At 41.0% G+C, this 13,141-nt stretch overlaps 1 protein-coding gene across 23 annotated transcripts in view; it reads right to left on the minus strand.

Moving 5' to 3' along the window:
- The window catches only part of LOC117586537 (TLD domain-containing protein 2), a 67,891-nt gene that overhangs the window by 11,352 nt on the left and 43,398 nt on the right, over positions 1-13,141 (minus strand). For 6 of the 23 annotated variants that reach the window (XM_034276681.1, XM_034276684.1, XM_034276679.1 and 3 more), the window contains 10 exons: positions 11,482-11,970; positions 11,309-11,415; positions 11,100-11,251; positions 9,701-10,307; positions 9,464-9,636; positions 9,040-9,171; positions 8,571-8,722; positions 8,346-8,508; positions 8,075-8,276; positions 7,419-7,508 (listed from right to left, as the gene is read on the minus strand). In XM_034276681.1, coding sequence (XP_034132572.1) covers positions 7,419-7,508; positions 8,075-8,276; positions 8,346-8,508; positions 8,571-8,722; positions 9,040-9,171; positions 9,464-9,636; positions 9,701-10,307; positions 11,100-11,251; positions 11,309-11,415; positions 11,482-11,970 — 2,267 coding nt within the window. Of the gene's footprint in view, positions 1-2,060; positions 2,492-7,418; positions 7,509-8,074; positions 8,277-8,345; positions 8,509-8,570; positions 8,723-9,039; positions 9,172-9,463; positions 9,637-9,700; positions 10,308-11,099; positions 11,252-11,308; positions 11,416-11,481; positions 11,971-12,436; positions 12,582-13,141 lie in introns of those variants that run through there. The other 17 variants (XM_034276686.1, XM_034276680.1, XM_034276678.1 and 14 more) reach the window with 11 other exon arrangements.

Raw genomic sequence — 13,141 nt, forward strand, 5'->3', positions numbered from 1 at the left:
TTTCATTTGTTTTTGTTTATGTGTGCACGATGTGTGGCCGGTCTTTTGTCCATAATTGTAAATGAATACCATACACATGTATCTATGTATTTTTCTCTGGACAGTCGCCAGGTACTCGTACGTATAGTATTAAACGGGCGCATTGTATTACCGAAAACATGTTCGCAATGCGTCAAAATTGGCTGGAAATGCAATGGGTAGGGTGAGTAAAGTAGGTAAGTGGCTGAAAAACATTATCTTTCAGTATGCCTTGGTGGAACAATTTGATTAGAGCTTAAATGTCAAATTCATATTCGCTAAGGAATATTATATTTTAAAGGTTCCTATTCACACCATGCCATATTTAGCATAGCCCTCTATTGATTACACTTGTATTCATCTAAAAGAACACCTTTTTAATTGATTCCACCTGATCTCTCGCAACACACTTTTTAAGCCACACCTCGAACAAATTAAATACGATATAGTACCTAGATAGTACAAAATGTACATAATGGCAGTCAACCATTTGATATACTAAATGAAGCCGGATCCACAAAGCGCATATACAACACAGCACAACAATCTCTTCACATTTGGCTGACTTCTTGCCCGAACCCGAATCGCCCCCATTCATTATCCCATTGAATATACTTTATTTTATTTTTTAGATCTTTTGTGCCCGGGCAATGCATTTTCAATTTAATTACAGTTAAATTTCAGTCAAAACAAAAGTAATTAAAGAGAGGTGGCGCTCCGCCCCTCGAAAGGTGAACGAAATGTCAAATGTGGGGCTTTCAAGATCTCCAAAAAGGGTTAAGAGTGGAAGAATTGTTAATGCAAATTTAATAGAACGGAAAATAAGGAATTTCTAGATCTTCAAATAAAGTAAAATGTATATTTTTATTGATAAAACCCATGACTTCTGTCATTACGGTTTCCAGGGAATTTTTGTATCTTGTGCGACTATGATTTCTCTTATTTTCAATCAGATTTCTCCCAGAAGATGGTACACACTTGACTTGATGGAGAGTGAAAGATAAGAGGAGACGCAAAATAAGTGATTGAATTGATGGGAAAGATTTGAGAGAGGGTCTGACTGATAACTGGGTTATGTTCTCCACAAGGGCAGAAGTTTGAACAACTCTCTTTCAGAGAAAAACAAACAAAAGAAAACAGTTGAATGTTTTCTCTACAAGATTTTTTGCCACAAACGATAAGATATAAAAAGCGAAAAAGTTTTACTTTGATTTGTGTTTAGTTTTATGTATTTTCCTTACAATATCCTTGGGTTTCTTCTCCCGTGAGTTCCCTTCAAGAAAATGATTCAGAGCCCAAGAAATCTTTGCCAAAAAGAGTCACAGAACGTTTCCAGGTTTTGTACTTAAAATGATTGCTCGGCGACTTGCCATTTAAAGCAATTTTAAGCAATTTTACTAAGCATTTAAATGGACTACAATATATTATATTATTCATAAGGGAAATTACAAGCACGCACAGAAGGGAAAGGATCATAATGAGTACTAAATACTTTTCATTATTCATTATTTTCATTTCATTCATCATAATGGATAATGGTAATGTCTATTATCATAATGTTGGATCAACACCCTGCAGAGGATCAGCATGGGATCTCTATATATAGTATCTTTATATGAAACATTAGAGTTCGATCTTTATCTTAAAGACCCTCTTCAAAAGGGATCACAATGCAATCTAAATATATCTTTATGGAAACCATTTTTATCTGAAAAACATTTACACGATCATTATCATCATCATTCGTGCTGGACATTTTGGGGCAGTTGCCAAAATTTCAATTTCTGTCTTGGTGGGGTGGAGACCCTTTATAAGGTGCGCGCTGTCCCACTGTTTATGGCCAAGGCATTGAATAATTTTGGTATTCGGTCTGAGACACGATCGGCTTACGAAATGAGATGCATTTTGAAATTCAAATTATATTTAATCTTGATTTTTGTTGTGCACTTTCATCAGACTTTCACCCCGAACAGAAATAGGGAGGAGACTAATATAGTTTTGTGGTTTGTGGTTGTACATGTTTTCCTCATTTTCATATTTACCCTTTTCTTAATGTATTTAGCTATTTTTGAGATTTTCATGGCTTTGGCGCTCATTTTGGCAACGTTCTCTGCCCGCGGCAGCAGCGACTGCAGACGCAAAGATTTGTTTTTTATTTTTCAGTTTCTCTTCGTTTATTTCCTTTCTTTTCTCCTCTGCTCTCAGGCGTTGCTAATTTTGGACACGCTTTTCGCTCTCGAGCAATACTGATGCAGATGACCGAAGAACGACGACCGAAGACGGGTCGGAAAACCCAAAAATATAATATTTGAACAACTGCAAGATCTGCCAGATCTAATAATTTCTATAATTGGCACAAAAGTCACATTTTTGGAAAACGCTATCTGAAGCGGAGATCGCGGATCTAACGCGGAGAGAGTGACAGAGAGAAACAGAGAGGGTGAGACGTGACTGTGCGGCTTGAACGTTTTGCGAAAACTAAAACACAAAACATACGTTGGAGCCGTCGTCGTCGTCCCCACCAGCAGCGACAGCAGTCCCAATAACAACAGTAAAAACCATATCAGCATCAGCAAAACGTGGCTCAGCTACGACTGCGGCGTACGACGTTGTTGCTGTTTCTCTGCTGCTGCTGCTGCTGCTGCTGCTGTCTGATAGCTCGTCTATGACGACACGACTGTGGGAGAGGCTGCGTGACTTGATTGAATATTGTATGCCGCCAGTGTGGTGCAATGGCAATTGGTGTGCCAGCACAGTGCATGGAGAATTGGATTGACAGTGTCCGAACAATGCATTGTCTTGTGCAGCCAAAATTTAATTTTGTTGCCACCAGTGCCATTGGAAGGGTGTGCTAATATTTTGGAACGTCTGTGTTTGATGCACATGCTTTTTGCAAGAATAAATGTTAGCTGCCAGTGTAACAGTATAATTCTGTTGAATGGACATGAAATTCGATCAATAATGGGGGAGGAGTAGATCTATGCCGCTAATATTTCCACCACCAGTGTCTTTTTATCGCTGCTCTTTGCTCTTTCGGCACTCCACTGCACTTTGACTATTTTACAGACCACCAGTGTGTCTTAAACGAATTTTATATGCGGCTGCGTTTGGGCCCTCTCTTTCCCTGCCCCTTCAATGTGACTCCACTTGATGAGAGGGACTTCTTTACGTGCGGCTCTCTCTTTAGTAAGTGCTTGTGGATTGTTTGTCTTTGCTGTTTTGATTTACAGCTATGCAAACATATTAAATGCCATGGTAATCAATTGATTAAACACCGTCTATATTCATTGCCGTTATGTGTATGAGCGCCACTGTTTATCTTGTCCATTTTTAAACGAACCATTTTTAGCGAATTTATATAGATATGTATATACTGTACACATTTTTGTATACATATTTGCATTCCAGGAAATGGGAATTGGATTTTAACAAGTTTTTAGAAAACTGTGGGTGTACTAAATGAATGAAGAAAGCTCCTTATCAATGTCATTAAAACCCTACAGCAGATTGAATTAGATTGAAGAATCATTCTCTGCCATTGAGGAGTATATAATTTATATATAATTCGTATCCATAAGTAAATTATTTAAATATAATATGAAACATGTATGTAACTCTTTAAGTATTCAACTAAATTTACATTCCCTTGCCCCGAAAATACCTTGACTAATAACTTATGAAAAACACCTCAACATCTGTTAATTATGCATACTCGTACAAGGCCGCACCCCACACAACCCCGAACAGGCGTCACCACTTCTCATGAGTAAGGAATATGAGAGGGTCTTCAAGTAATGCTATAGTATGAAAAACAAGCTCTTACCGCTCCCATTTCTTGAAGTCTCCGCAAATGTATGTACCTACCACATTATGGAGACACTAAACAAGTGTTTATGGGGCGATCCATTAACGAAATGCGCAATTTAATATAAGAAGTGCATTTAAAATTGAGCAGAGAGCACTCGTTCGAGTCAGATAGAGAGTGATATTCGCATTCAAATTGAAAAGGCTGTCTCCTCAGCATCGATGTCTCTGTTTGTTTGCAAAAATTCATTGAAACCAATTGATCGGACAAGTACAATATCCAATACAATATACAGCTCTATATATAGTAAACATATAGATACATATGTGAACAATTGGAAGGCAAAGTTGAGTATCAACCGATTCATCGGTGTGGGGGGTGTGACTTGGGGACTACCGTTTCTCAGCTGTGGCAGGGGCTACAGTGGGGCGTTGGATCCTCCTCGGCTAATTGAGCATTTAGGCAACAGCAGAACAAAATAAATAGAGGCAAAGCTTTAAAATAAAGCGCATCACTTTGCTTTTATTTCGGTTTATTCTGCTATTTTTATACACCTAACGAAACCGGATTTTGCTTAAAAGTAAGAAAGATAGGCTATGATGATGATGATGCTACCCAATCAACGGAGCAGTCAGCAACAAAAAAACAGAAACCGGCTAAATGACAATCGCTATAAGCTGGAGTTAAATTTGTATTTAATTAGAATATAGTTAGGCTCTAAAGAGGCAGCTGGGCGGCTTAATTAAAGCCCAATCCGATTTCAGTTAGAACTGAATTAGAACGGAAAGTGTACTTAAATTTGTTAATTAAGTCTATGCAAATAATAACTGCACAAACAAACAAAATACTCGCCTCTCTCGAGAAATATAAACATTTCATGCTCACGGCACGCGCTCTCTCTGTGGCATAAGTAGTCCACAGTAAAAATAACTATTCCAAACAGGTTTTGTGTAATTTTATAATGACGATGAAGTTGAGAGCACATCTCTTAACATCTTTTGCCTTAGTTATTCATTCATATTTCATTTAAGTCAAACAATGGTCCGCTTAAGTGACTGACAAATAATCATTTCGTGTTCTGATTTGTGAAGAACTAGTTTAGGAAGTATAATTATGGGAATTCTCAACAGTTATTATGCATACAGCATTCCTTTTGCCGTCAGAGAACCTACACAAGATCTGACTATACATCATATCTAACTAAAAGCTAAATAAATAAACCAATTATCTAGCAGCTGCTCGTTTAATCAACCGCCAACAGTTTGCTTGTCAAATGAATAAGCGATATGCAAATATCGAATAACATTTAATGATGAAATCAAGCCCAACATATCAATATAAGATAAATATCTGGCACACTTGTGGGGCTTAAATGCAGCTGAGATTGCCGCCAATCTGTGTTTTTTTTGGCTACATATTACTTATTGTTTCACCTATAGATAATCCAGAAACCTCATTTATTTTCGGCACTCTTCGACGATAAGCCCAGAAATTACGCAATTGCTGTGCATTATCGGAGCTATTGGTCATCTACGGATCACCTAGTCGAACATCAATTAAATAGCGATTGCTGGCTCCGTTATGCCTTTTCGAGTTGCCTCTTTGAGGTCTCCATTTTGAAGATCTTTGCACTGCTTGGGGCTAAGGAAGCAATCATCGTCTAATGATGTCTATTGATGGTTGATTCGTTAGATTCCACTATCGAGAGAGATAACCTCCTTCAAGATTCTATTGATAGCATTGTGCTTCCATAATATAATACACTGATCCCTCTTTTTTTAATAGTTATAATTATAGATGTTTTGATGCGCCAGGCGGCTAATGAGGAAACAATTTGCTGATGCGCCGCCACATTGCCTGGGAAGCTGATAATGGGGAGAGGAGTGGGAGAATAAAGCCTGAGCTTCAACCCAAACCGATAAGAACAAACCAGAAAACCGTATCAGTACCAGGAAAGTAATGGCAGCACTCAAGGTTCCCCTCTCGCAAGGGAATATCGCTTCGATCTATTACTTTTGCCATCTCTATTGAACTTTTGATGGCTTTGCCAGACACAAATTACTCACTCATCCATTGATCGTGATGTTTCAGTTTGGATATGGCACGCTTATGGGATGGGATGGAGATGAGAAAACGTGTCCACAAAGATTGCGCAAATAAATGCCATGCCAGACCCCTACCACGAATGATAATGCACAAAAGGCGCTAATTGTTGTAAAAATGTGTATAAATATAAATGCTTGAGACCTGGCCTCTTAAAGTGCGAAAGCATTGCGAAATGGAACTTGAATCGAAGTTGAATCCAAATCTACTCGTAATTAGCATATCAATTTGGAGTCTTTGTATTGCTAAACGAAGAATGTGGTTAAGAGAATATCAACAGGGGGGAGGGCGACTGGAACTGGAGCTCCACTACGACTGTTGGACTATTGCCTGTGGTTGTAGATAGACACAATAGTATCGTATATATTACGCATGTAAATGGGTTACGTTTGCTGTTAGGCTAGGTTAGGTAATGCGGCGTGTCTGTTTCTGTTTCTGTAATGATCAAGCACCAAAGTGACACCTCTCTGGGTTTTGAAGCCATCAAAGTGTCGGGGAGGTTCATGAACTCAATTTCAGTATCAAGTGATACGAGGTACGAGAATTTCATTCGCAGTGAATAGGATGGTAATTAAGCACTTTTATTATCTGGTAAGGGTTTAAACTAATTGTTTAATTTAATTGTTAAATAAATTCTGTTGCGTTTGCAAACTAGTTTACTAATTGATCTTGGACTAATAACTAGTTGAACAATTAGTAACATTTCTCGTAGTCTAACTGTCCTTTTATTCCTCCCAAACTTAATTTTATGTTTTCTCAAACCCACACATTGTTGTCCTTAAATCGTTTTCATCAATTGATTTGTATACTATTTTTGAATGCAATGAAAATGTTTGAAATTTCGAGAACAAAGAGAATAAAGTACGAGGCCAATCTTTTAAATAAAACAAAAAACAAATGCATCGATACAGAATGAATTTGAAATACTCGCTTGAGAGAGGGATAGATGAGCCAATGTCTTATAAGATATACAGATTTACATAATATATAATACTTGGAGTGGGATAATGGAACCAATGCTTGGGGAGTGTGGAAATTTGAGACTTTTGTGCGACAGTGCCACAAAACAAGTGCTGGAAAAAAGAGTGGTGCCAAAGAAAACGTTTCTCCAAGGGTAAATCCTTTTCTTTTCTAGTTTTCTGTGGTTTTTCGGTGGGTTGGGTAGGTGGTACACAAACAGAACCAGAAATACGAGTGCAAATGGTGCTTTGAAAACTACGAATTAACAGAAACTAAAAAGACCAGCGAGCATATTGGAAAATCAACAAATATAAATATACACAAAAACATAAACTAAATCGCAAAATATGCAAAAATTCAACATTTTCACACAAGTTCCAAAAACGATTTTTCTTTTTGTTATTTTTTGTAGTATTTTTTTTTGTTTTGGTTTTAAGTTTAAGTTTAAGTTTTTGGTGCGGACAACACAGTAAGGTTTTTTGTTTTTTTTTGTAGGTGAAGAGTTCGTATTAAAGGATTGATTTTTCCTAACCTCGCCGCCCAACATTTCCAAGTCATGCGATGCGGCATGGGAAGCCGTTTTAATGATCTTGTAGGTCTTGGCGAACGGTGCCTTTATAAGCTGTTTGTAGTTCAACAGAGGTTAAATAATATCATGTCATATATATAAATGTATGTAAAGTAAATCACAGTAGTTGTCATTTCATAATAATAGAATGCAGTATATTGGTTTATAGTTTTATAGTTTTGGGAGCCCATGGTCGATGGTTTCGATTTCATTTCGATCAAATCAAAGGCAAGGCAAATCAATAAAGGAAAAAGAGACACGAAAAAGGAAGAAGAAAAAAACATGAGAGAAAAGTAGAAGAAAACGCATGTACATACAATGCACGTGGGGGAAAAAATGTAAACAAGATTTACAAGATTTATATTGTATGATTTAAATACTATTATATTATATATTAGAAGATATTTTGCATAAATTTTCAATGATTAATCGTTAATTTTGATCTGAGGCATAACCTAAAGGAGCAGAGATTTGATAGCTCTTTGAAAAAATAGAACGATTCGAGAGGAAGAACTCAGAGGAGCAAAGAGTTAAACGATAGAGTAAGATACAAGAGGAAAGAGAGGGTCGTTCCTGGCCAGAGGCTTGGGGGATTTTCTATAGATAAAAGGTGGACTTACCTCCCAGGACTCGCGGGTGAGGTCGCTGATCTCCTCGCCATCCTGACTGCCGCCGCCTTGGCCAGCCTTGGTGGTGCCGCTCTTTGTCCACTCGGTGTCCTCCTGGATCAGCTCAAAGCCACGCGCCTTGATTTGCTCTTCGTCCAGCTCACCGTACAGGTGTTTCACCCAGGTGTTTATGAAGCGATAGAGCTCATCAACGCTAAACATACAATGAAATAAAATGTTAAAACATTATCGAGCGTGCATTTTATATTTGTTGTTGACATACCGATTTTTGGGCACACTGAACCAATACTCGGCGCGCAACTTGTTCTTGCCGTAGGACATGACAGAGGTTGGCAGCGGTATGGCCTTGCCAATGGGCTTGCCCATGCGCAGGCGCAAATACAAAGGTGGGTCAAGACAGGCTCTTGCCGGACGTGGGATAAGTTCTAAGTTAAAATACAGCAAATTTAAGTTGAAGATTCAACTGTGATAAAAGCATTTCGCTTACTGTCCACACTGATAAATAGTTCGGGTTTGTCATCCATCGAGACCATGGAACGATAATCCAGCTTGGGCGCCTGCTTGGCCTCCTTCAGTTTGGTGCTGGACGATGTTCCCTCCGACGAATGCGGACGTATAAAGGTACCAATTGAGGAACGTCTACGGGCGGTAGCGATAGATGACCATTAGTTTAAATATAAAGTACATAAAATCGGAGAGTAATGATAAGATGATTCAAATGTACACTTGGAACTGATTAAATGCATCATTGGATGATTCTTGGATGATGAATCGAAAGCAACAAAAAGAAAAATTAAACGAGAATGTGCTCATTGGAACAAAGAAGAATTTCTTTGGTTTCTTATTCTTTTTCTTAGGTGAACCACTACAACATCAAGATTCAACAACAATAGCAAGAGCAATAGCAACAGCAACAACGACAACGACAACATCGGGGATCCAAAATCCTTCCTTACCCATAGGTCATATGACCCTCGGAATGTGTCGAATGCGGAGTCAATGGCGGCACTGGCGAGCCACCAGAGTCTTCGGACGGTGTTTTCGAAAACAGATTCCCGCCCAGCTCTGAGACCAGAGTTATGGGCGAGCTGTACGTTGTGTGTGAGCGTGTGCAGGTGTGTGTCGAATTGGAAGTGTAAAATTGTTGCGTGTTCAGTGTTGCATGAGCGTGTCAGGTTATGTTATGTTATGATATGTTGTGTGTTTCAGTTTATATAGCAAAGCAGCCGATCCGCATAAAACGAAGGTAAGCATTTTGGTTTTTGAGAATGTAAAGTTTTTTTTTTCAGTTTTCGAAACGAAATAAACAAAATTTGTTGGCACCAATTATAGTCAAGAGATCGATAGATGGTTTGCAAATGTTTGCTGGGGAATGCGCACCTTGAGAATACTTTCGAAAAGACACTCTGATTGGAGTCACCCGTGTTGGGCGCCGAATCAGTGTCCGCCGACTTGTTGAGGCTGCCGGTGCCGCTGCCAGGGGCTGGCACAGCTCCGCCTTCGCCGGTGAGGCCCTCCACCCAGGTGAGTGGGTACGAGAGGCGTTTCAGCATCTATAAAGTAATAAATTCGAATTAGTATCAGGGATTAATGATCCATTGACTGATCAACCGTTACCTTGTTCTTCTTCTCCGACTGCTTGTCACTGGCTAGAGTGGCCGCCACCTGTGCCTGCACTTGGGCCTGCTGTGCGGCCTCATCGTCCACACTGAAGCTCACGCTGGAGGTCTTCTTGCGCGCCCCACCAGCACCGGCACCAGCGTCTAGGCTCTGTCCCAGAATGGTGCTGCGTGGCGGCGACTCGCTAAAGTGCGTCGGCACAATATTTTTCGGTGGTACCCAGTCCGAGCTGAGGACAATGTCAGCGTCGCTGTAAACGGTTTTCTTTGGTATCGGCTGTACGCTGGGCACGGGCTCCCTAATGTCGATGCCCGAGTCATAGCATGACTGCTTCGACAGCTGCTCCAGGTGCTCCAGATCAATGCCCGATGGTGGTGGCATCATGCCGGTGCCCGGCAACTGTCCCCCAGACATAGCTGCTGCTGCTGCTCCAGAAGCAGTGCCAGGGGCAGCTCCCGCTAGGGTTATTCTGCTGTGTGGTACACCACTTACAGAGCTGGCGGCCGAGAGGGGATCCTGGCTGCGGGCACCGCTATCCACAGTGATGTTGGACTCGTTGTCGGCCTCGTCTTCCGATGATCTTCGGGAATTAGACAAACAATAGCTGAGTAATTTGTTCGTGCAAACACACACACAGAGATGTGGTTGGTGTTGTGTGTGTTTCGAGTTTGCGCGTGTGTAAATGTGGGTGTGTGATGTGTGCGGTTTTTCATTTGTTGTGTAAAGCATTTAAATTGATAACAAAATTGCGTTTATGATTAGGTTTGAGGCGTGGCGTGGGTCGATAATATGAAAATAAAAACACAAAAATACAAACAGAAAGTTATTAACAAGCATATAAAACAGCAACAAAAAGAAGAAGTTTTCTTTGGCAGGCCAAAGATTAGGCGGAGTCTAAAATATGTGGGGCATTTGATTAAATATTTAATTACTGACTGATTTAATCGAGTTTTGGTATCAAATAATAGCAAGCAAATTATATTTGGGAGATAGGCTTAGATATCTGATGGACTATTGTCAGTAAATTGCAAACGTATTCGCTCTATATATAAATGCCATTTCTTTTGAGTTTAAATGTTTTTTACAATTGTGGTAAAAGTTTCTGCGGCCCATTTAGAATGAAAAAGTTATGGTGTAATTGTTATGGACATCATATCCACCGAATTCAGGCCACGAAACAATATTTAAACGGACAAATGACTAAGAAAATTACATCTGCAGCAACAATGAATCTATCTCGGGCATGTGATACGCCTAAGAGGAGTCACAGAAAGCATAACAAATATTAATGTAAATAACAAAAAGGCTGTGTGCACAGTGCAGTGCAGTTGTTCACACAGCGAGAGTGGAACAGTGGACGATGTGGGTGGAGAGCCACAGCTGAGTAAACACTAACCGGTCTTTGCTCGGAATAGCCCAATGATGATCCAACAGACTCTTGCGTCTCTCCTCCAGGGTGGTGCGAGTGTCTGTCAGGCCCAGGCCGGTTTTCTTATCCTCATCCTCAGCGTCAGTCTTAGCGCTATCTTTGGCTTCCAACGACGAGTCCTAGAAATTTGACTTGTTTAGAGGAATTTTGAATAAGGGCGGGGGAGAATGACTCACCTCAATACGTTCACGTTCGAAGGCCTTGGGGAAGGCATCGCCATCGCGTCCAGTGCTGGAGCATAGTGACTCCTGGTCATCGGTTATCTCCAACGAACCAATTTCAGCTACAAATCGAAGGTGCATCCAATTAGCAAACAGCAACAGGAAAGGGGCTTTCGGCCAAGACTCACCCTCTAGACGCTCCTTGCTGGCATCGGCATCGTCGCCTATCAGCGGCTGCTGCTCGGACAACTCCTTGGAGTCCTCCTCGACTAATACTGGTTTGGGATAATAGATCTCTGGCTTCTCCGCCTCGCAGCTGCCGGCAGCAACACTGGGCCCGGCACCACCCACCACACGCATGTGCGCAATGTCATGGAAAATGGCCGCATTCACCACCAGATCCATGGGAGCAATCACCCCGTAGCTCTCCGCCTGGTGTTCGATCACCAGCGGATCACTGACATTCGGATCGAACATTACGGCATTGGGGGTGACCAGAAGAACGCCGCCCACAACGCCCTGGCCGTCGGTGATGTGACGAACGTTGATCTTGAGGAAGCGTTGCGTAATGACTGGATCATCGCTCTTGTTGGCCTCCTCCTCGGCCTGGCTGTTGCCGGACACGCGCTCAATGTGTCCCGGTTTGGGGGATCCGGGGCGCAGGCCCTCCAGTATGTCTGCAAGGAAGAACATTAAAGACTCGTGGTTAGAGGTTGGGCTGCTTGCTTGGATGGGATTCGGTGCACAGGTGATTTTCGGTGGCAGCGCAACTACTGTGATTTTTATCAGTCGTCCGATTAGATAGCGTTGGGCGATGGCCTGTGGTTGTTGGTTGTGCCTGTGCCAGGGGGGCGAACAGTTGATATATTGCCTAGTTTAAAGTAAATCTCCCCAGCGCCTTGTGACGCCCATTTCTACTACTGCGACACCACCAAATGTTCGATGAACTGCGCCACAAAATTAGCATTCCACGCGGGACCAGGTTCCAGCGGTCGGTCGCCGGGTTACGTGACCTCCGGGCAAGAGCCTGCTCACATGCACTTTCGCAGCAGCAGCGGCCATTGTCAAACCAATAATTAGCACTTTTTCCACCAATTTGAAATGACAACAATAAAAAAAATCAACAATGAAAGCAACAAGAACCTCCATTCCGCCAGAAGACAGCCGTGTGCATGCTGATTGTCGCCGCTTGCTCGGTTAGCTACTCCGTCCTGTTGCACTTTTCAACGTGGTTTGTTTTGCCGATCGCCTCGCGTGGCCCTTGTTGGTCAGATGTTCAATTGTTTATTGATAAGATATAATTTTTTGTTTTGTATGGCTCATGGCTCAAACGCTTCCAGGTGACTGTTCAAATTTAACCCGCTGAACGCCCGCCTTTTAAATAGCTAAGCACTTTGTCCAAATTGGCGAAATAAAACTGCTTGTAAATGTTTATTGTGACCTGTTTACGAATAAATTCGAATGGGAACCGTTTCATTCCGATAAACTGCGTTAAAAATCTTTAAGTTTCATTCAGTTCTTAGTTTTCACTTAAACACCCATTGGTGAACAGAAGGTTAATCGGTCTCGGTCATGGCATATTTACTCGGTTTTAATATTCTGTTTAATATTGCCATTAAACTAAGACTCTCAGCCGTGGAACTACAATTTTCTACGATTGTACAATACATTCGCCACAAGATTGGCTTACTCTACTTGACTCTTTTATTGGAGTGTTTACAAAAATAACGATTTAGCTGAAAGGTCTCGAAAAAAAACGATATAAATAAACGTTACGTTTTTAGAATATTTTGTGTATGTGTAGTATGAGTCTTTGTGTACCCTGTTTCCATTATTTAATATTAAAAT

The sequence above is a fragment of the Drosophila guanche genome, unplaced genomic scaffold (genome assembly GCF_900245975.1).
Source record: "Drosophila guanche unplaced genomic scaffold, DGUA_6, whole genome shotgun sequence".
NCBI lineage: Eukaryota > Metazoa > Arthropoda > Insecta > Diptera > Drosophilidae > Drosophila > Drosophila guanche.